This window comes from Arachis hypogaea, chromosome 10 (genome assembly GCF_003086295.3).
Source record: "Arachis hypogaea cultivar Tifrunner chromosome 10, arahy.Tifrunner.gnm2.J5K5, whole genome shotgun sequence".
Lineage (NCBI taxonomy): Eukaryota > Viridiplantae > Streptophyta > Magnoliopsida > Fabales > Fabaceae > Arachis > Arachis hypogaea.
In genome coordinates this window covers 3,130,834-3,155,012 of record NC_092045.1, presented here as the reverse complement: position 1 = coordinate 3,155,012, position 24,179 = coordinate 3,130,834, and the positions used below count along the sequence as shown (strand labels likewise).

General features: G+C 35.0%; 3 protein-coding genes across 3 annotated transcripts; 1 reads left to right on the top strand and 2 right to left on the bottom strand.

Moving 5' to 3' along the window:
- Nucleotides 1–7,232: 7,232 nt before the first annotated feature.
- LOC112714664 (F-box protein At1g61340-like) lies at nt 7,233–8,085 on the bottom strand. Its single transcript, XM_025766303.2, has 3 exons — nt 7,819–8,085; nt 7,639–7,713; nt 7,233–7,545 (listed from the first exon to the last, which is right to left on the bottom strand). Exons 1-3 carry the CDS (start codon nt 7,963–7,965, stop codon nt 7,342–7,344), a joined length of 426 nt encoding a protein of 141 aa, XP_025622088.1. The 5' UTR covers nt 7,966–8,085; the 3' UTR covers nt 7,233–7,341.
- A 422-nt stretch (nt 8,086–8,507) lies between these two features.
- LOC112714662 (calmodulin-binding protein 60 B) lies at nt 8,508–12,951 on the bottom strand. Its single transcript, XM_025766301.3, has 8 exons — nt 12,742–12,951; nt 12,165–12,240; nt 11,612–11,670; nt 11,045–11,538; nt 10,806–10,966; nt 10,486–10,689; nt 9,776–10,016; nt 8,508–9,625 (listed from the first exon to the last, which is right to left on the bottom strand). The coding sequence occupies exons 1-8, from the start codon at nt 12,840–12,842 to the stop codon at nt 9,093–9,095; spliced, it is 1,869 nt and encodes a 622-aa protein (XP_025622086.1). The 5' UTR covers nt 12,843–12,951; the 3' UTR covers nt 8,508–9,092.
- A 337-nt stretch (nt 12,952–13,288) lies between these two features.
- Nucleotides 13,289–17,852, top strand: LOC112714663 (sphingosine kinase 1). Its single transcript, XM_025766302.3, has 10 exons — nt 13,289–14,073; nt 14,192–14,314; nt 14,406–14,506; nt 15,227–15,299; nt 15,671–15,757; nt 15,852–15,929; nt 16,128–16,198; nt 16,895–17,191; nt 17,291–17,413; nt 17,516–17,852. Exons 1-10 carry the CDS (start codon nt 13,740–13,742, stop codon nt 17,705–17,707), a joined length of 1,479 nt encoding a protein of 492 aa, XP_025622087.1. The 5' UTR covers nt 13,289–13,739; the 3' UTR covers nt 17,708–17,852.
- The last annotated feature ends 6,327 nt before the right edge of the window (nt 17,853–24,179 follow it).

Here is a 24,179-nt window from a genome sequence, read left to right as displayed (position 1 = left end):
AATGAGTCATTTGAGGTGTATTGTGATGCCTCATTGAAGGGTCTAGGGTGCGTGCTGATGCAGCATCATAATGTGGTGGCGTATGCCTCACGACAGTTGAGACCTCATGAAGTTAGTTACCCTACGCACGATTTGGAACTCGCTGCGGTTGTGTTTGCCTTGAAGGTGTGGAGGCATTACCTCTATGGGGTTAAGTTCCAAGTTTTCTCTGATCATAAGAGCTTGAAGTACCTCTTTGATCAGAAAGAGCTTAATATGAGGCAGAGAAGGTGGATGGAATTGTTAAAGGACTACGACTTTGAGTTGCATTACCATCCGAGAAAGGCGAACGTAGTGGCGGATGCGTTAAGTCGGAAGTCGTTATATGCGGCTTGGATGATGCTTCAAGAGGAGAAGTTGCTCAAGGGATTTGAGAGTCTAAAAATTGGTACTCGAGAAATATCCGGAACCTTGTGTTTGAGCCGATTAGAGATCTCAAGTGATTTTAAGTCCGAACTCCTAAAGGCTCATCAAAATGATGAAGCGTTATGGAAGGTGTTACCGGCTATTGAGCAAGGAAAATGGTGGAGAGTGTCGGAAGAAAAAGATGGGTTATGGAGATTCAAAGGTAGGATCATTGTGCCGGATGTTGGCACTTTGAGACAAGATATTCTAAAGGAGGCACACAAAAGCGGATTCTCCATTCACCCGGGAAGTACTAAGATGTACCATGATTTAAAGGCAATGTTCTGGTGGCCGGGTATGAAGAATGATGTGGCGGAATATGTATCAAAGTGCTTAACTTGTCAAAAGGTAAAGATTGAACATCAAAGACCTTCCGGGATGTTGCAACCTTTAGAGATTCCACAATGGAAGTGGGAAAGTATTGCAATGGACTTTGTGTCGGGATTGCCAAGGACTAGGGCTGGTTTTGATGCTATTTGGGTGATTGTGGACCGACTAACGAAGTCAGCTCACTTTCTGCCCATTCGGATGACTTACACCCTTGAGGAGCTAGCACGGTTATACATAAAGGAGATTGTGAGACTTCATGGTGTACCTGCTACTATAATCTCTGATAGAGACCCTCGTTTCACTTCAAGGTTTTGGGGTGCATTTCAGAAAGCTTTTGGAACCCGATTAAGCTTGAGCACGGCTTACCATCCTCAAACAGATGGTCAATCCGAGAGGACGATCCAAACACTAGAGGATATGTTGAGAGCTTATGTTTTGGACCAACCGGTGAGTTGGGATCGGTATATGCCATTAGTGGAGTTTGCATACAATAATAGTTATCATGCGAGCATCGGAATGGCTTCGTATGAGGCCTTGTATGGGAGGAAATGTCAATCTCCGCTTTGTTGGTATGGAGCTGGAGAGAAAAGCTTGTTAGGGCCGGAAATGATAGCTGAGACTACTGAACAAGTCAAGAAAATCCGAAATAGGATGCTTACGGCGCAAAGTCGTCAAAAGAGTTACGCCGATCAGAGGCGAAAGCCCTTAGAATTTGAGGAAGGAGACCATGTCTTCCTTAAGGTTACTCCGACCACGGGAGTAGGTAGGGCGATTAAAGCAAAGAAGTTGAATCCTCGATACATTGGTCCATTTCAAATCCTGGAGAGGGTTAGACCGGTGGCGTATCGGATGGCTCTACCACCTCATCTTTCGAATCTGCACGACGTGTTTCACATGTCGCAGCTTCGGAAGTACACCCCTGATGCTAGCCATGTGTTAGAACCTGAGTCGGTTCAGTTAAGGGAAGATTTGACGCTTCCAGTGGCTCCGGTCAGAATTGATGATACTAGTATCAAACGGTTGCGTGGAAAAGAGGTTTCATTAGTCAAAGTGGCTTGGAGTCGAGGCGGTGTTGAGGAACACACTTGGGAACTTGAGTCGGAGATGCGAACGGATTATCCGCATTTATTCTCAGGTAATTGCATTTGAATTTTGTGGGCAAAATTCCCAATTTGGTGGGTAGAATGTAAAACCCGGTTAATTAACGACTAATTAACCCATAAATGAGAATTTATTCTAGAAAGCCCAAAATGTGATTTTTGTGGCTAAATATGATAGAGGAGACTGAGACGAGAATTTCGGTACCAATTTTATAGAATTCGGGCCAAGATTGGACCAAACGGGCCAAACCGGGCCAAACGGGCCAAACCGGGCCAAACGGACCCAAAGTGGGCCCTTGGCCCAACATAACTAAACCAAAACCCTAGTTTTCAGCATTCTCTCTCCTCACTAAACACACTCACATGCTGAAAATGGAGGCCATGGAGGGAAGAACACTCTCTCAAGTTCTTTCTCTCACTTGATCTTCAAACCACCATAACTTTTGATCTAGAGCTCCGATTGCCGCTCCGTTTGCAGCCACGCGTTCACCGCGGAGAGCTCTACAAAACCCATACAATCAATTTTGAGGTAAGCCACGTGTTGCTGTTCGAAATTCCAACCCTTATTTTCGAGTTTCATGGGTGAAATGTTGAGATTTTGGGTTCTTTGATGTTATAGGACCCAACTCTCTTGAAGGAGAAGGTTAATCTTGTCTCCTTGGACCTTGGGTGTGGTAAGATTCTCAACCCTAGTGTAATTTTGTTGTTTTATGATATTTGGATTTTGAGATATTGTGTATGGGTATGATGGTTGTGGCTTAGGTTGTGTATATGTGAATATTGGAGCTTGATTGGTGATTTTGAAAAGCTTAAAAAAGGGATTTGGTGGTGAAAAATCTGTTCTTGGAGGTGTTGAGACCTTGAGAGCTTGTGGATAAGTGATTTGGAAGTGCTCCGGTTGAGCTTGGGAAAGCGGCTAAGGTATGGTTTCGGTTTCCCGTATCTAATATGTAATGTGCTAGGAAATACTTAGGCTAGATGCCCTAAGATAGCCATTGAATGGTTGATGTTGTTGAATGATTGAGATATATGATGTGGTCATATATGTAATGATGATTAATGATGCCTTGATGGTATGATGTATGAGGAATATGCATGTTGTGATATATGCTTGATGATTGGTTATGGTTGAATTGTGGGTTGAACCATGTTGATGGTGAGTATGATATTGGTTGTGTACAATGATGATTTATTGGAAATTGTGTTGTTAAGAATTGGCATGAGTAGGAGTATATGATATGTCAATATATTTGAGTTTGAGCCACTTGGGTGAAGTGGGTTAGAATGATGAGATAGTGATTTTGTATATTGTGGTAAAATCTCAATGTGTGAGTTGAGGAGGCTTGATGTTGAAATTGATATATTTTGATTGATTTCAAAGAAAAGGGATGAAAATGGCATATTTTGATTGATTTTGAAAAGAGTTGGAAATGGCTTGTTTGCAAATGGCACTTTGTGGTTTTTATGAAAAACATGGTTTTTGGGCATACTTTGGTGGGACATGACTTGAACTACGGATCTTTGTTTTGTGCCAAATCTATTTAGAAATGAAATTGGATCCGGGATGTCCATGCCGTTCGAAGAACGGGTGAAAAAGGATTTAAAACAAGAAAGTTATGTCCGTTGGAAGATTGGGGTTTAAATTGGTGAATTCTGCAGCTTTTAACTTAGAAAATTTTTAGCAGAATGACCCCTTGCGCGTGGGCGCACTTGGCGCGTGCGCGCCGTTCTTCCCGAAAATGCCATCCACGCGTGCGCGTGATGTGCGCGGGCGCGCCGATAGTGCTGCACCCAACGCCCAGCCACTTTCCAGAGAGTTATGCCAGAATTGTGCTAGTGTTGTGCCTGGGGCACGAGAACACCCACGCGTACGCGTGGTTGACGCGTACGCGTCGATTGGCAAACTTTTAACCCACGCGTTAGCGTGCATGACGCTTGCGCGTCGATAAGTTTTTGAGGCCGTCCACGCGTGCGCGTGGAGTGCGCGTGCGCGTGGCCCTGTTTTCATCCCAAAGTTGATTTTTGAGTTTTAAAAGCCAAATTTCATACTTCTAAGCCTCCGATCTCACCACTTATATCTTAAATCATAATGATATGCCTAGCCATGAGAGAAGGAGCTAGTGGATGTGGTAACTTGCGAGTGAAGCAAGGGAAAAATGAATAATCAATGAGGATCATTGATGATTATGTGAGATGTGGAGGATGGTGGTGGAAGTGCTTGTTATGCCATTGGCCGGAGGGCTGTAATTGTTTATGAATTGGCTGGTTCTGGATTGAACCGTGAGCCGGAATAGCTGTGTATGCTATGAATATTGGCTGGTTATGGATTTAACCGTGATGCCGATTGGCTGGTTATGGATTTAACCGTGAGCCGGATGGCTAGATTATTGCCGTGTTACGGCGGAGCCATGATTATGGCCATGTATAAATGCATATATGCTGTTGAATGAATTATGAATGTTACACTTCCACTGTTGGAGTTGAGAGTTTCCCTGAGGGGAAGCAGTGACTAGCCACCACGTGCTCCAGGTTGAGACTCGAAGCTCTTTTGACCCTATTTCATAAGTGTGGTCGGGCACTGTGAAAGACTCGGATGAGCTCGCCCCCGTAAATATTCACCAGTGAAGGTGATGGATATAGATCATGGTTATGATCAAGTTTATGACGAGTATAACTCGAGTTGGGGATGCGTGACAGAGGGACAGTCCAATGGTTAGCTACCAGGACTTGTCGGGTTGGCTCTATAACCGACAGATGATATCATCAGCCACTAGGGACAGGCATTCATCATATGCATACTATATGAATTGTTTGAGATTGCCTATTTGACTGCATATTACTTGCTAATTGTCTAAATGCCTTACTTGTTCCTAACTGCATATTTCTTGCTTGATATAACTGTGTTTGCTATATTATACTCCTGCTGGTGGTTGGGAGGTCTGAAGGAATTGGAAAGGGAAGTATTAGTTAGACTGAAGTATCTTTAGTCAGATGCCCTTTATGGTTTAGCTTGTTTATAAGCTTTGATTTTATTTGGAGGAAGTTCTAGGATTGCCTTCGGCTTTCCTCTATTATTATGTATTATATATGTGGAAGCTGTTACCATGCTGGGGACCTCTGGTTCTCACCCATGCGGATTTTGTGTTTTTCAGATGCAGGACGTGAGGTTTCCCGCTGAGGCATGCTGGAGACTTCTAGATTTGCGAAGATCCTTTGTTCTCGGGGCTATGTTTTGGTTTATATGTTCTGCTTAGATACTTTTATCTCCATTAAATAATACAAACTGTGATGACTCCTCTTATGGGAGAATTTTGGAGAATAGGTTTTATGTATTTGTGTCTCTTTGGGTTTCCTTTGGGGTTTTCCTTATTTCTATCATATGTATATATTGCTATGCTCGGACCGGTTATCTTCGCAGCCGGATTTTGAGTCTTGATATTCCTGTTTTTGACACTCCTTTGTATATATATAATCACGCGTTGGTTATCCTTGTTCGTCACGTTATCGATCGGAGTGTTGCGCTTTGAGTTGCGATTATTTTTGTTTACCCCTTTTTCTACAAAGGCTCCTAGTTATAATCAATTATTCATACTACTATACGTACTAAATTTTTATTTTTGAGGTCGTAATACCTTGCCATCTCTGAATTATAACTTAAGCATAAGACTCTATATGGTAGGGTGTTACAACTTCAGGATTTGTATTTCATCTTGGTTCTGGTGCAATTTCATGGTCGTCAAAGAAACAATCAGTAGTAGCACTATCTACAGCAGAAGCAGAATATATAGCAGCAGCAAGTTGTGCAACACAAGCAGTTTGGCTAAGAAGAATTCTTGAGGAATTGAACGAGAAACAAAGTACTCCAACAATAATATTTTGCGATAACAAGTCAGCTATTGCACTTTGCAAATATCCAGTATTCCATGGACGATCGAAGCATATTGATATTCGGATTCATAAAATCAGAGAGTTAGTGAATGAAAAAGAAGTTGTGATCGAGTACTGTCCAACTGAAGAACAAGTTGCTGATATATTTACAAAGCCATTAAAGACCGAGTTATTTTCCAAATTGAAGAAGATATTTGGAATGATTAATCCTGCAAGTTTGATTTAAGGGAGGCAATGTTGATTAAGAATTTTAAATCAACTTGCATGAACAACATGGTTAAAGAATTGAAGAAACAAAGTTTGAGTTGAAAACAATAATCATATATTTACTAGAAGATGTTGGAAGCTTGAAGATTTTTGAAGAACATTCAAGAGAGTAGTATAACTACAACATTCTACAACATTGAAGAATTCAAAATCAAATTGAATTGAAATTAGAAGATTATAGAAACTACATGAATACAATTTGAAAGATGATTCATGAAGCCAACTCATGAAATGGTAGTCATTACAAAATTGATTTGTGATTTATAAATTATATTTTAGTAGGAAGCATTGCCTATATAAAGGCACATATGCCTTGTGTATTGTATGTTCCATGAAATGAAAAAATATATGATTATGTGAAGTCTTTTTTTGTTCTATTATTTCATATGAGTGTTGGTGAAGTTGAGAGATGAAAAATATGATAGCATCATTTATATGAGTAAGTGATCGTAGGGCCAATTGAAGTGTGGATATTATAGTTACAAGTATTATAAAAATTTATTATTTTTCCACTTGTGTCTGAGTCTGACTATTGCTCGTTTATGAATATGAATCTACTACTATATACATGGCGTGATAAAGATTCATTAAAAATTCTATATTTTTATTGAGTAAATATTAAATAAATTCTAAGTGCATATTGTTTCCTATTTCGGTCTTATTTTTGTAAGCTTTTTAATCCTAAATAAATCTAATACAAAAAAGGGAATTGAATAGATTCTAAATGTAATTTATTTCCTATTTTATCCTTTTTTTTAAGTTTCTTAATCCAAATTGAATTGAAATTACCAAGAAAGCAAATTGAAAACTCCTTAAATATAACTGGAAGAATCAGAAAATTCAGGGTTTTGTAATTTGTAATTTAATACACCCTCCTTTTGAATACAAATATTTCCAAAGTCAAATTGAAAGAGTATAACATTTAGAAAAAAAATGTTGGGGGAAGCAAGTATTTTGCTGATTAAGTTTCAATTAAATCTTTAAAAAGTTATTAGCCTTTTTTTTCCCATAAAAAAGAGATCTTTTTCTTGGCAGCTAAGATCAAGAGGAAGGTAGTTTGTCAAACTTACCCATAAAAAAATTATATTATTCTCAAAATATCTTTTATATATTTTAAAAGTTATTGTCAACACTATTACAAACCTATGAAATATGAAAGAGATGCCTTGTGTAGATTTCTCAACTAGTAAAATAAGTCAACAATATCATTTTATTAGATCTCAAACATTTACTTATACATATAAACTAATCTATAGAGCAAGTGCTAATATATAATATAATCTAATCTATATTTACAATCCTCATCAAGTCATCAATAATCTCCTTCGTCCATTGATGGAAACAATGTCAATGACAAGTTCCCACCACTCAACCTTGACTTACATTTCTTCAATTGTTTATTTGGAGCTTCAATTTCATCCAAACCATTTCCATCCAAATCAAAGGGGTTGTAAAGAGCAAATGTATTATTCCTTGGCGTACTATACTCAAAATGCAAATCCTTAGCAACAAGAGCCTGCAAAATATGTAAAATAAATTTTTAAAAAAAATTTATAAAATTAGAATAACATAACATCATTGCTATTAACTTACTACTCTTGATACATACCGCTTCTCTAATAGTTTTGGAGACATGGAAAAGTCTATGCAAATCTTCATGTTCCACACCACATACCACCTTTATCTGCCATTCACCACATGCATTTCAATAATTAAAATGCTAACAAAACCCATTGACAAATAAGCTTGAAATTAACCACCCAAAATAGTTACATAATAATAATGTTACCAAAATATCAAGGGGAAGAGCTTCAAGGGGAGAACACTCAAATTTGAGAGTGATTTTATCACTGCACATTCTTTTCAATGGAACTTGCACCTTATTGGAAACCACAACCCTCTTCCTTCTAAATGTTAGAGTGCAAGGACTACTCATGGTGTGTTTACTAAGAATGTTTTTTCTTTCTTCTCTTTTTTGGCTGCAATATGCAGCATTCGAAATCCAAGGTAGAATTTATCTACCATTGTCACAATATCCTAAAAGGAAAATAGTGGAAACAAAATCCAACTTTTCCTAAAAAGATTGTCAAGCGGATCAACAAATTGAGGAAACATCATGGAAAAGACCACGAACAAAACCTATTTCAATTGAGAGATCCTATATTTAAGGTCATTTCTATTTATGCTTCTAGATATAAGAGAAAATTTGGTATCTTTTCAAAGATTGAGTGAACGAAACCGGTCCAGAAATCGAACTCAAAATTATAATTGAAACCAAATTGATAAAAGTTGCCTAATTGATTTAAGAATTGAATGCTAAACAAGCCTAAATTAGTGTGATAAAAATATTAGTGGAAACTGTTAGCAAAAACAAGTTTTTATTTAAAAAAAATTCTAAAAAAAAATATTGTTTTGTAATTTTTTTTAAATATCCTTGGATCTTATCCTTATCCTACACTTAAAAAACCATGTCACATATAAGTCTAAAATAAATGCCTAAAAGGCTAAAATATCTTTGTCACATTTTCTTGAGTACAAGCCCCTGATAAGGCATACATATATGTACTGTCACATTCATAAGCAAACAAGTAAATAACCGTCCAAATCTACAAAGTATTGATTATTATATGATTATTGTGTCATAAAAACAATCACACAAAACACACAAGTCAGGTTGAATCTCATGCAACCTACAATACAAAATTCATTACAACCTGCTAAAGTTTAAGAATGACCCCGCAGTTTTCCGAGATTCCACACCTACACCGGGCAATTCCAAGTGGCTGCAGAGTTGTGTCTAATCAGGTAGAGAATCAAATCTTCACAATGTGCACCAGGAATGTACAGTTGAAAAGCATCAGAATTCACAAGTAAAACAGATGCAGGCAGAGGTTGTTGGCATCAACTGTTTGTGAAGTAACAGTGGCAGCAGAGGCTGAGGAATTTTCATATTCTGCTTATCCTGTAAAACTTCAGCATCATAGCATTTCTGAAGCTCAGCAAAGGAGCATTTGATGCTATCACCAGAAAAGCTGTTGTTCATGAGTGTACCAGTTTTGTATTCTAGAGGTCATCCAACTCAACGAGCTGAGCCCGCCTCTCGGCTGCCTTCTTCCGAATAAAAATGCCCCATCTCAAAGCTGCCTTAAGCTTTAGCCAGCCCACGACGGCCTTTCCTGACGAACGGTTCTGCCCATTCTCAAAGTTGTAGCTCATGGAGTCTGTAGGCATGTAGTTAGATAAATAAGGGTATCCATCTTCGGCATTTAAGGGAGTACGGGGTTGGCCACCCATATTAAAAATGCGTAGCAGATGCTGCATATCTTCATTCTCTAGCATCTCGTGACTTCTGCTTCTAATCTCCTCCGCTGGAAAGTAATCTTCACATCCTCTATAACTAGGATTAGAAATGCCATTAGTGTGTAAGCCAGGAGTGTCTATTTGTGTTGGACCATTTCTTAGAAGTTGAGCATGGTGTGAAGCACTCATCATTTGGTTTGGTTGTGGGAACATTGTCTTATCGTACTGCATTGAAGAATTAAGATTAGCATTCTGCGGTTGCATTGAGAATCTAGTAGCAGCACTATCATGATAACCTGCACACGTAATTTAAACATAGTTAATTAGAAGCCAATAAATACTCATGCGAACATTCTTTTAAGGACAAACATCTAGATGATTAAAAAAGTGCAAAAATATCTGGTTACTCTTGCTAATATGGCACTGTATTACTTAGAACAATATACCTGCAAATGTTACTCCTGGATCCATCGAAGGTTGCCTTGTAGGTACAGGAACAGGTGAATTTGGGAAGGAGGTCTGGTGATCAAGCAAGTTTGAATTTGAATCATTATGGGAATCCATTAGATGTTGAAGTTGAGCAGTGCCCGATGTATTCTGAGTGTAATTTAGGAGAGACTTGCCATCATACTCAATTACATGCATCCAATTTTCATATGCCATCTTCACCAATGTGTCCACATATACCTATGAGAACAAAGACCATCCATATATTCATAACTAGCATCTTTTCTTTTGTCCCATGCTTTAAACAATATAGTGAGTGGTATTACATTTATATTAAGCCAACTTCTTAATAGTGGATACCCTATATAAGAGCAATAAGTTTTAAACTTTCTTTTCATTTTTTGTAGAAGAACAATGAGTTTAAACTAGCCCAATGGCTTGCTCCCATAAAAACTCGAAGATCAAAGAAAACTAAGCAAAAATTGACCAGCAGTCAAGGAATTCTTTGTTAAAACATTGAATAGCCTGGTTATTCAATTAAGAGTTGGACATTTTCAGATGAAAAATTACTTGTAAAAATAATGTGAAGTTATATGGAAAGAAAAATCATATTATATATATATGAAGGAAAAATGTCTTAATTCCAAGTATCCAACAGTATTGTCCAAATATGACATGAATGCAAAACTTACTGTGCAGATTTACTTACTTTTTGACTATCAGAGAGAGAATCAGCCGAGTAGTATTGATCATTGGCTATTAAGCCACTCAACTCGTAGATGTTATTGAAAACAACACCAACACTCCTTGCATCATCAGGATAGTACACATAAAGTTTTCCGCTGAGAACACAAGTCTTTGCATGTTCAATGAGGACATCCCACATTTTATTTGACATGCCACTCCCAAGAATCTACATAAGGAAAGTTAACCTATGAAAAACATAGATAAATGAAAAAATTTCAATCACTAAGTTAAACAATTTGATTGAACTTCAATCCCCTTGAGAAATGGTGTCTACATTCTTACATTTCGCAACCTCTGTGGGTCTTTAACCACAAGTCTTAGGACATCTTCAACAGTAAATATTCCTGCTCTATTTAACCTTTTGTGAAAGGACCCATCCTTGCCGATCTTCTCCAGTCTCCAGACCTCATCATTCAGGGCAGGTGGATAGTGTTTCTTGTATACTGTAACAAAGCAGATGTTCTGTTACAATAAGGCTGGGAAGGACAGACAGAATTTAAATAATAAGGTTATGTACTTACATTCTCCCCGGTGATCTTTAACAGTGAAAGCTTCTGTTTTGGCTTCACGAATCCGCTTTCCCTCATTACAATCTGAGGAAACTTTGAGCCCCAACCTGAACTTCCTACTCCTTATCCAGCTAGAGTTGTCTGTAAATGTAAGCTCACCCAATGTACCTACACCATCCTGCAGTATCACTTGCAGGTCACCAGTCAAAAGAGGTCTCTTTCCTTCTCGCTCTTTCACAACATGACTCTCAAATTCTTCTTCACTCCAATTATCATCATCATCATTATTGAAATCCCCTTCAAGCACAATAACATCTAATTTTACACATGACTCTGGACCAGATGTCACAATATGGCCTGTGCTTGCATCAACCAGGACAATATGTATGGCTGTGCCCTGCTCTCCCTCCACTTTCCCACCGGTAAAGAGAGGAAGAGATAACCTGGTCTTGAATTGTAATTGTAAATTGCCAACATCATCACCTTCTATTTGCTTAGGAGAAGTCCTGTATTTTACTCTGAGTATTAGACGAACACATTGTAGAAAACTGTTTTAAAAAGCAAAAGAGAAAAATATACCTCCCACTAAGCTTGGCAGTGCCTAGTTTTGCTAAAGCACGCTCCACTTCTTCACTAACCTGTTCAGCAACAAGCAAGAATATGATATAGGACACATCAATGATCATACATCATTCATTTTTAAGTGGCACATACATCTGGGGAAAAAAACCATTCATGTTAAGTGGCATATATTTACAATAGTCAGTATCATTCACAGACTTGTTTCCATTGAATTCTATTGGAAAACACTAGATACTGCAGAACAAAAGGAATGATTATATCATACTTTTACCAAATAGGATCTAACACATTTATGAGTAAATAAATATTTTATTTCAATAAAACTCTCTTAAAGTACTAAAGTAAACAGATAAATGTTTTAAGTTTTTAACCTTTTCAGCTAGTTAATGTTTGAATGAGATCTCTAGTTCTCTATCTGACTTTGTCTCTCATAGAGTGACATCTAAACAAGGACTAAAACAGTGACAAAAGAGTTTCCTAATGGACCATGGTTAATAGGTGAAAGTGAAAACGTCTAGAAAATCAAACAATATGAACAAAATTTCCTTACAACTCTACGTAGGATAGGCTCCAGTGATGAACAAAGTTTCTGCAGACAGTCCACCTTCAGGGCTTCAACAATTACACTGCAGATGGATGTAAACAAATGAAGAACAAGATTAAGACCTACCTACAGTCCTACACATGTGAATATTAACATTTTAAGTGTAAACTATAGCAGGTATCTAATTACACATAATTGGTAGGGTCAATCACAAGTTTGATTTCCTTAATCATATTTACCAATTGTTACCGTCAGCATGCAAAACCTTTATAAACTTGCCTGAATCCTGTATTTAATACCACACCTTAATACCATTAATACTTTTAATAAAAGCATTCATACATATACATCCAAAGATTCACAATTACAGAGTCTAGTAAAGATAGTTTGCTTTGAGGTAAAGGTTAATAAACGAATAGCATCTAGAATCAGATAAAGTGACATCACATAATTTGTCATTTCCATTTATCATTTAGTATCCTTCTTTTTTCAGCTAAAATGCTTAATAGGTTCGAGCATAAAATCTCTTTCTTTTATTTTGTTTTTCCGCAAGAAAAAAAAATGAGGGACGTGAAAAAATGACCTGGCCAACGCAGGCCTCTTCTTTTGAGGTTCATCTTCATCAGCGGAGGTTGAATCCAAACTTCGCTTCTCCCTTGATCTCTCCAAGTACGTCGTTTGCATTGTTACCTTCTCAGCTGAATCTCCCTTGTCTGCTTGCTAGCTCACAGTTAAACAGTAAATCGAATTGTACTCTCTTCAGCTCAGAAACAAAAGTTCGCACCTTTTCCTTCGTTTTCTCACAGCCAAACAAACATGCAGTGTTTGCTAGCAAAATGTTGTGGCGGAATCGGTTTTAAAAGGGGAGAGGGTTCGCGTGTAGTGGATAGAAAAGTAGAAAGCTTGAACAAAGATGAAAATCTACACAAAAGGAAAAGAGTTCAGAATCTCTGAAATTTCGCCGAAGGAGTCTGCGAATTTTCTCTCCCACTTCGTTAGTGTGTTTTTTTTTTCTCAATCCGTCACTTTTCACTTTGTCGCACGAACCAAACAGAGAGAGGATAAGAGAAAAAAAAAGAAAAGAAAAGAAAATGAAAAGACCTTGTATCCTTTTTTTAGTTTCTTTTTGAGTAACGGTGTGACTGATGCTTTAACGGTTTGCGAATCTGGGAGCGGTAGTTACTAGTTAGCTGTCGGTGGGGGCTTCGATCTTGCGGCTTAAGTAGATCTTGAGCTGTTAGCCGTTGGATTAAGAATCTTTGCCACGTGGGCCTCACGTTCACACTCTCGCCTCTTCTTTCTTCCTTTTCTAATAAAAACATTTTGTTGATTTCTGTTGACTTTCAAGAACATCCATCCTTGGGCCTCGGCCCAACTTCTAGAAAGACAAAAAGCCCAAAGGGATGGGTCAACGTCAAAGAATGAGTGCTGAATGGTGAGGTGGCTTCCGTGAAAAGAGGGGGTTCGGAATGCTGAGGTGGCAGATGTGTCAAGAAAGAGGGCACAAAATGACAATCGGTCCTTGTGTTTTGTGAGCCATCGAATCCATCTCTTTCCTCTCTCGAAATCTCCATTTCCGAGATGGACCAATCCGACCACCAGCCGCACCTCCACCCCATAGTTTCGGACCGCGTAACCGTCAAAGGAGTCGTCACGCCGCTCGCTCTTCTCCCCGACGGTAGGCTGTGGTGGTCGGAGGGGCTCCAACGAAGCCTTCACCTCGAGAAGGATGTCCTCTCATTCGTCGCCAATGGCCCTAACATCACGCTCAGAACCATCCAGGAGGTCCGTGCCGGCTGCTGCAGCACAACATCCGCTGGCAGCTTCGTCAGACGCGACGTCGTTTTCCAGCCATCCTCCAACGAATCGCACGTCCTCTGGTGCCAGAAGCTTCGGGAATACATTGAATCTCTCGGTAAAAAGCTAATACCTTATCCTAATTCTCTTATTTATTAAGCTTAATCATACAATATTAGCATGAATATCAGAATATATGTATTAATGTATATGATTATGTATTTATGTTCATGCAGGTCGACCGAAGAGGCTATTTGTTTTGGTTAACCCTTTTGGCGGGAAGAAATCTGCTAAGAAGGTATTTTGGAAGAAGGTGTCACCTCTTCTTTCAGACGCTCAGATCGAACTTACTGTCCAAGGTCCTCTCTTTTCTTCAACCATGTTTCACTTTTTTATTTTTCTTTCTCTTTATTTTGTTCATGTAGTTTTGATCATCTTGTATTTCCTCAGAGACTCAACATCAGCTCCATGCAAAGGAACTTGCTCGTTCGCTCGATCTTTCCCAGTACGATGGGATTGTCTGTGTTAGTGGAGATGGAATTCTCGTTGAGGTTAGTTTCATTGCCATTAGTACTCTGTAGATGTGTATTACTCTTTTGAAGGACCAAGATGTTATATGAAGTTAGGTTATAACTGAATTTCTGTTTCAGTCTGATTCATGATGCATTTTCAGATTCAATACTCATTCTTCCCTTCTCTCATTCTCTAACTTTCCTTCTCTCTGCTATATTGGTTCTCATCATCCTCTAATTCTGCAAACCTTCACAACTCTGTGTATGTAACAATGATAACTCTGTTTCTCCCTTGATGTTTATAATGCAAAATGGTTTGTTACGCTGCTAAGAAATCATTTATTTTCTCTGCTTCATGCATATATACATGTACTTTATGTGTAAGAATTGACAGGACAACACCTTTACTGATGTATTCATCCAATATGTTTGCTAATGTTGTACTGTTATCGTGGATCATGCTCATGGATTAATTGAAAAGTATTTAGTGAAGTTTTGAACTTAGCACTATTGATGTGAAATTGAATAGTCTCAGAATTTTGGGAGCAGAGGCTTTTGGCCGGCTACCCGTTGAGTTAGGAATGCCTACTGGTCTTTGAGTGGAAATCATGAAAAACTGAAACCTATGTGGCTTAGCTTCTAAATTTGCATTTTAACCTGTGCATTATATATTAGTGCAGCGACTCACTAGTTCATTTATGACATATTGTCTGTCCTATATTAATTTCCTAATCTTACATAGACAGTACATTTTAGTAGGTTGTAAATGGACTGCTGGAAAGAGAGGACTGGCAAACTGCAATAAAGATACCCATTGGAGTAGTTCCTGCAGGTGGGCTAAGTAGAATTTATTACTTTGCTTGTATTTGGGCATGGGTGGGAGTCAGACATAAATCTACTTTGGACTGATTGTTAGTGAGAATGGTGTGATAGGGGGCTAGTAGTATTTGCTAAATGCTGTTAAAAAAATCTACATGTAAACGATACATGATAGAGTTTAATGGCGTCGTTTGATTCATGTAACCGACCCCACCTAGTGGGATAAGGTTTTATTGTTGTTGTTGTTTGTATTTTTTTTCCCTCCTGCAGTCCTGCTTTCTCTCTCGCTCTCTCTCTCTTTTTTTAATTTTAATATTTGAGTGCATCATCAATCATACAAAGTTAGTTACGCAAAGCTAATAAGTTGTGCCATGCTTTTTGAAGGGACTGGAAATGGCATGGCAAAATCTCTTCTCGATTCTGTTGGTTATCCTTGTAAAGTAGCTAATGCGGTTCTTGCCATCATACGAGGTTCCAATCTATTTAAGTCGTTTCAACATGTCAAAACTTGGCCAATATATTTTTATTCCTTGCTATTATGATAAGAATATCTTAATAATGACAGGCCATAAACGATCACTTGATGTGGCTACCATCAGACAAGGGGAAACCAGATTTTTCAGTGTGCTGATGCTTGCATGGGGTAATTACTCTCACCATTTATTGAATATGCTTATGAAGTGGTAGCAGAATTGCTGAAACATCCAGCCAAATAGTTTGTTGTTATGATTTTCTTTGTTAACTTTTCTCTGTCATTTCTGAATATAGTTTGGGCCATGATGTGCACTCTAAAATATTCTCTATTATGGTTATATTAATTAAAGACATCGTTATATTTCAGGTCTGATTGCAGATATTGATATTGAGTCTGAAAAGTATAGGTGGATGGGAAGTGCTCGCCTAGATTTTTATGTTAGTAAGCCATATATGATAATTAATGTGGTGATATGTCCATTTAGGAAGCTCTTCTCTTATTGAAATGCTTGCATGTAATATCAATTGTAACTCATCCACTTTAGTTTTGGGTTATAATCTAAAGTTGTTTATGACTTTTAGAATGCCTTAAACTACCTTCTTCAGAGAAAAAACGCTTTTGCTTTGTAACAATAGAATCAGATATAACTAGTTGCAACACACATTAATGCTAAATTGCTAATCCAGTTTATTGATATATTCTTTTATTTCTTCCGCTGTTTTTATTTATTTATTTATTTTGATAAAAGCCCTCTTTAATTTTGTTATTGTTTCTTTTCAGTCTTCTGCTGTTACTGTCCACTTACAACTTTTCTATGGTAACCATAATCATCCAAAATATAAAGGGAAAAGGAATTACATCATGACTTTGATATTAGGAAACTTACCTTCCTTTAGCAAAGTTTTCTTATATTTAAATTCCTCTTCTAGTTCAGTTGTATTTTGAAGGGTGGTTCTGACGTCAATTTGTTTTTGCAATCTAAAGCGGACAACCCAAGCATAAAATTTGACATAACTATGCGTTTCTGAATTTGCATCTTCTTGTTTTGAATTGCATTGGTGTACTAGTTGTACTGCAATTAATTTGACATAAGCAATTAAAAAGACTAAGTTGGTCATTATGGTTCGCTTTAGGCTATCTGTCGATTTCTCAATTTGAGGCACTACACCGGACGTGTTTCTTTTGTGCCTGCACCTGGATTTGAAGAGCACGGAGAGCCAAGTAGTTACCCTGGCCAATCCACCAGTGAAGGCAGCAACAGAGATCCAAGTGAAGCAGAAAACACACAATTACAAAAGCTTGGTTATCAGGGATCCAATATAAACTTGGAACATCTAAATTGGAGAGCTATAAATGGGCCCTTTGTTTCTGTCTGGCTTCACAATGTACCATGGGGAGCTGAAGATACAATGGCAGCACCCGAGGCAAAGGTCAGTTTTGTGTGTTTTAAGCAACTAGGTATTTTGTTTTACACTTAAAGTTTCCCGTAGTTGCAAAATCATTGCTGACAAGTCTTTTGGCGAATGCAGTTCTCTGATGGTTATCTAGACTTGATCATAGTCAAGGATTGCCCAAGGTTACCTTTGTTGGCAATGATGACAGAATTGAATAAGGGAGGCCATGTAAAATCTCCATATGTCACATACTTAAAGGTTTTACCACCAATATGTTTCAATTTACCATTTTTTCGGTAATATATATACTCACATTGAACTCTGCAATTTTTTAATATACTATCCTGCAACAATTTGCAGGTGAAGGCTTTTGTGTTGGAGCCTGGTCCACGAACCAAGAAGCCAGAGAAGGAGGGTATAATAGATTCAGATGGTGAGGTTTTGGCTAGGGGTAAAGGGACTTACAAGTGTGATCAAAAAGGTTTGATGGCTTATGATAAACTTGAGATAACAGTGGATCAAGGTTTGGCTACACTTTTCACGCCTATTTGATGTACACTTTGATTTAAGTATTCATTGGTCCATTACATACGATTCCAGGCATATATGGCTTCAAGTTGTATATGCCTAGTTGTACAGATTGGGTTGTGTGTCCTGTACAGCTCCATATATATTGGAATGGATACAATTTTGCCAATTTTCCTTTGCACCACAGAATTCATAGTAGTATATATTGAACAAAAACAAAAATGTTGGAGATTTTTCAACCAACTTTTTTTTTTCGTGAGAAGTGGGTAAACTGAAACAATGTTCTTTTGGTATGCTATCGTTAAGAATTGAGAGAAGATAAAATAAAATAAAAGATATACACAAAAAATGTTCTTAAAGTTACTCATTCTGCCATGGCAAAAATAGGTGCAAATTAGAACTTAGAAGTCAGAAACACCGTGCCTCTAGTTCAAAAATACACTGTATATTAGAAGTGTTTAAAATTCCGTTTAGTGTATAGCATCAGACATGGACACAGAGACATGAAATATACAGACATAGACACAAAATACATATATACATGTTTTATATTTGGCAAAGAACATCTAAAATGCATTGAAGTTTAAAAAGTCAATAATATCCGCATCATTTTCTTTTCCCACTATTATTACTATCTATATTTTTTCAACCACTACACTGATTTTTTTCTTCCATCTCTATTTATAAAAAAAATTCAGATAACAAAAATGTAATAATTTCAACAACAAATTTAATACATATCTTTCTCATTAAATAGCAAGTAATTAATTGGCATGATTCTCATTTTAAATTCCTTGTGTCAATTTTAAGTTATTAAAGCGTCTATGAACGAATGGAGTATCAAATTAAAAAATTAATTAGAAGGTGAGATATTTCGTCAACAGAAAAGAATTGTTCATAGTATTTAGATTATATTTTTTTCCTAAAAATAGCACAAATTAATAATAAAAAACAAAGAAAAATAAAATTTTATTTTAGAAAAAAAAATCCAGAAAGGGCAAATAGAAGGATGAACAGAGATAAAGATAGAGGCACGATAGGTCGATGATAGAGGACACAAATCGCAGATCTGTAGATTTGAAAGAAGGAAGAAGACAAAAACCCAATCTGGAGAGTATGAGGAGGAAGTGAGGCAGTAGCAATAATAATAGCAAAGACACTTCAGTAAGAGGAGGTTGGTTGGCCCTAAAGAAAGAAGAAACAAAAATTCAAACGGGGAGAAGAAGGGAAGGGAGAAGAGATTCTACTTGATTGGTGATGAAGAGAAAAGAGACACAAGTTGAAATGAAGAGGAGAAGGGAATGTAAAATTGTCAAAATAATTAGTGTCTCAATATTAATTTTGTCTCAATTTATTAGAGATACACTAAATACATGTAATTTGTGTCAATTTGTGTATCAACATGTCCTTTAAAATTGTGTGTCAACGACCCACTAACCACACACTACCACTTGTAAATATTTCAATTTCAATTAAGGTGAAAACTCAGGTGAAGTCGACTTCCGCGTAAAGTTAATACCTGAAAAGCCATTGGATGAAAATTTAGTCATATCAGTCAAATCATCTAACAGCTCTCAAATATCAACTTCACATAAAGTCGACTTCACCTAAGTTTCTACCTTCAATTAATTAGCTCCCTTTGTTAAGTATTATATTCAAAACTTCCAACTGTCGAGTACTAGTCAACAATGAAGCATGGGGTCGTTCCATCATAATATTACCGGCTTCAATGTCAAATTATGTTACATACTTAGCGTACATGCTAATAGTATATGCATACTCTATATAGTATCATTAATATGGCATGTAGCCATGCAGGGACGAGTAGTATATATATGTATATATCTAGCATCTAAAATACCTACCAAAATACGTACGTTAGTGGAAATTAATGGAAGAAATTATCCGCAAATTACTGTAATCAATCAATATAATAATCAAAGCATGGTGGTTATAGCTAGCAACCTGCGTGGCAGCAAGTAGCACAGCCAATGAAACATTAAAAACAATGAATCACTATAATCATATTTGGTGTTTGAGAAATAAAGTACGGAATAACGCTTTTTATCAACAACGAAAAAAGGAAAGTTAATTTTAATTTTATTATTTTTATTATTTTACTAATTTTTTATATTTTAAACGATCTTGGCTCTTTTATTACATAGCGGAAAAATAAAGATCAAGTGGTCCCTATATATCCATATTCATATTCGCATATACATTTATGGTTGTCTCGTGCGTGATTATTCTTTGTATGAGTACACACACCTATAATTTATTCAAATATTCATGCAACTTTAACTTGTTGAATGACCGGGCCTAAACTTCATCGTTTTAAATATGAAGAGAGAACGAAGGATCGAGTAAAAAAGACGTTTTGTCAATATCTAACACTAAGATTGATTTTAGATTTGGACTTTGTAAATAAAAATATAATATTGAAAGATTCCCATAATAATATATGTATATACTGATTAATTTACTCACCATGAAATGTTAAAAATTCAGTAGACTTGAATGTTAACCAATGTAATCTTAGGGTAAAACTAAAAGCTTAGTGTTCGAGTCGACAAGAACAAAGTTAGGGTATGGCCTCCCTTTGTGGACTATTCAAACTCCAAAGCTTTGAACCAAGAAATTATGAGCGTTGACTTGCATTATAAAATATGCACTGAACACTGAAGGATTGATAACAATAAAACATATATTCGTAGGGACAAGCTAAGTAGACAACTATGTATTTAGTACGTAACAATGAATTGAATGGAATTTTTAGATATATATTATATTTTCTGTAAAAAAAATTTACACATATATTTAATTATAAATTATCACATAAGTAAAAATAAGTTTTACTCACATTATTCATCACATGAATGATTGTGAAAAATATGCATATCGATAATGTGAAACTCTTTATATATAGTTATCTAATCAAATTTTAGTTTTTGAATGATTATTTATATGGATAAAAGTTTTGTGAAACTTTTTTTCTCACACACTATGTATATAAAACAAGGTGAAAGCAGTCGACTTCACGTAAAGTTGATACCTGAGAGTCATTAGATGATTTGACTGATTTGACTAAATTTTTATCTAACTACTCTCAAATATCAACTTTACATGAAATCGACTTTACCTGAATTTACACCATAAAACAATAACACGTTCACAAGTGCCAATTTTTGGATTTTCATTTTAAAAAATTTACATGGAGCGGAATTTGGGTAGAAATAAACTCCTCTAAAAAAAGTTTTGGATAGATTAAAGGATCAATGATAACATCCAATCTGCTACCCTTGTTTTTTCACATCAAACACTATATATATGATTCAAAGTGACACTTGAGGCCTTGAATTAATCTAGTATCTTCTAGCAACAATAACAAGGTGGCAGATTTCTAGGAAAACAACATTGTTGCTAGCAACATGTTTTAGATGTGGACGACATTGGTTCGCTTATCTCTTTTGTGGCAACCAACGTGTTTGTCATCATATGTAGTGTTCCCCATAGGAATATATCATCGGACCAAAAATCTAAGATCTTTCTTGTCCTGCTTCATATCTTCCGCGATTAAGAATACTTGATTTGCTCTAGTAATAATTTTCAAATTGAATGCACGAATAATTTGATTGGAAGACCCACTTTATATAGTGCATATTTTTCCAAATCGCTATGGTCATATATATTAATATTTAAAATACTATTCGTACACTAAAATCGGTCATTATATATAAATACATATATTATTTATTTTAATTTTAATATATATTTTATAATTTAACATGTATTTTATATTAATAATTAATTTTATATACATGTAATATATATATATATATATATATATATATATATATATATATATATATATATATGACATGCAATTATAGTGGCTGGCTAGCTAGCTAGGGTTGGTTACATGTTTCCAATTAGTATATACAGCAATAAAAATGATAATATAGTTTAATATCGTAGATAGGCAATTATTGTTGTATAATAATGTAATTTTTTGGCCCTACGACGATACATGTATAATGGCTGGTACGGATATATATGATAAAATTAAAGGGAGAACAACTATAAATGTTTCATCTCTTGAAACTGTAAAAGCTAAGTTATGTCTATCTCATAAATTTGTTCTAATAAAAAAATCTTAAAATGCCATGCCTTATTATTCATTCAAATCTAAAGGTTGGTTCCTTATTTCTAAGTTTCAAGGATATGATCTACTTTGTCGTGGTGGGTTTGGATTATTTGCAGACTAAAGCTCAATATAGTACAGTTATTCGAAAGTGCAGATATTCTTGCCAATTTAACTTTAATAATCAAATTAATTGGAGCTTTACAACCTTATATACTGTAAGGGGAATGTTAGGAGAACAATAATTATTTTGAACAACATGAACAACCACCAATCAAATAAAGATACACTTTACTCTAATTTAATGTTACTAATTTAAATTTATTCTTTTAACCCTATTAATTCATATTATTCACACATTGTTCAAAAATGTTGTTAGTTACCTATACTTTTCCATTCTGTAATAGCTATAGTAACTTATTTAGGCTAAAGAAAATATCAATTTGTTTTCTTATACTTATATGTAAAATTATACTTTGTAGTAACTATAAATATCCAAACTACTAGAGATATGATAATTTTTTTTTATCAATCTCGCTAGATAAATAACAGGAGTCTAACCAACCACAAACCAACAAATATTTTTAAATTGTATTTTATACTAATTAATTGTTATTAATTAATGATTATTTTAATTTTATTTTTAAAAAATATAAAATTATTAATTATTAATTATAGTTATTTAAAGTTGACTGATTAAAAGTTGTTTACCTTTTTCTTTTTTATTAATTAGAATTTAATTTTAATACACTATTAATATAAAATAATTTTATAAATTTATTTAATTAAAAATAATTATATTTCATATTAATTATCTAAATAGTCATAAAAAAATGTAATTACACAATTATATAAAATACTTTATATCATTAGTGCGTCAAAATTATATTCTAGCTATTAATTATAATCCTACTTTGGTAGTGACATTTTGGTGTCCTGCTGCCCTGTTTTGCTTTATTTTATTATCTTTAAAGCCAATTATATATATAATAATGTGTTTCATTAATGAAATTTATATTGTTATCATCGATAAAGTTTAAAATATTGGAGAAATAATAAATACTTAGAATTTAGCTAACGAGTGCTATAAGAGTATTTGCAAATTACTAGTTTTTTAAAAGTGCTTATAAAAATATATTAAATATGTAGAAATTTTATGTTGAAAAATTAACATTTTCAAGTTTCTAAAATATTTATAAAAATAATATATAACTTATGAATTTCTCTTTTTCTTTTTTGAGGGAAAAAAAACTTAACGAACCAGTGTTCCTAAGAATATTGGTTAGCAAAGTTCATATGTTAATACACTTAATTAACAATTATTAGTTAGACGATTTTTACTAACTTTTAGGATCTCATGTAAGGTAAATTGATCATCACAATAGTATTAAATATTAATACGGTACTAATACTTTTAGGACGACATATATATACAACTCTATGAAATGATGTGATTATGTAAGTTTAGAGGATATTAAACTATTCTTCTATTTTAGTCTATGACAACAATAAAAAAATCTCGTGACCTATAAATTCAGTCTAATAGTATACATAAATTTAATTATAATTTTAGTTTTTATTATCTTATCTTTATCTTATTTTTAGTTGTTCTTATCTTATCTTTATTTACTTTTATTTTTTATAAGACAATACTCTATATATATATATAGTCTTATCCTCATAATTTACAACACATTTCAATTCAATTCAATCAATCAATAATCAATAAAAATTTTTCATCTTTTTTTTCTATTCTTTTACAATTTTATCGGAGAAAAAAAGAGAGTATTAATTAGATCCATTGGAAATCACAAATGGAGATGGATTATGGAGTTAATTACGATACGTGAATGTGATGCGTGAGAACGCGGGCCATGGCCATGCAAGATAGTGGCTTAGTAATTGCCTAACCTAATTAATAACCTCACTATTTTTAAATAATTATTTCTTTCCCATTTTTAAATTAAATACTATTTTATTATTAAATGAAAATAAAAAATTTAGAAAAAGTAATTAATAAAAAGAAAATAATACTAAACATTTTTTTACTTTTTTTATTATTTATATTTTTAATTAAATTTTATGATGGTTTTAATAACTATATACAAATAAAAAAGTTAATTACTTAATTAGACACCATAATAATATATAAATAGTTGAATATTGTTATCGTCAAATTAATTCTTCCTACTACGTCCCCCAATGCTACGGGTACGGGGTTCAGGATCATTTCTTTCTTCTTTAGTATTTTTCAATAAAATAAACGGGCAAAATGAGTATCATACTAATAATCTACAACATTTCCTTCATTATTGGTCAAGTTATAGTTTTCCACTTTCACTTTTCAGGGCTGAA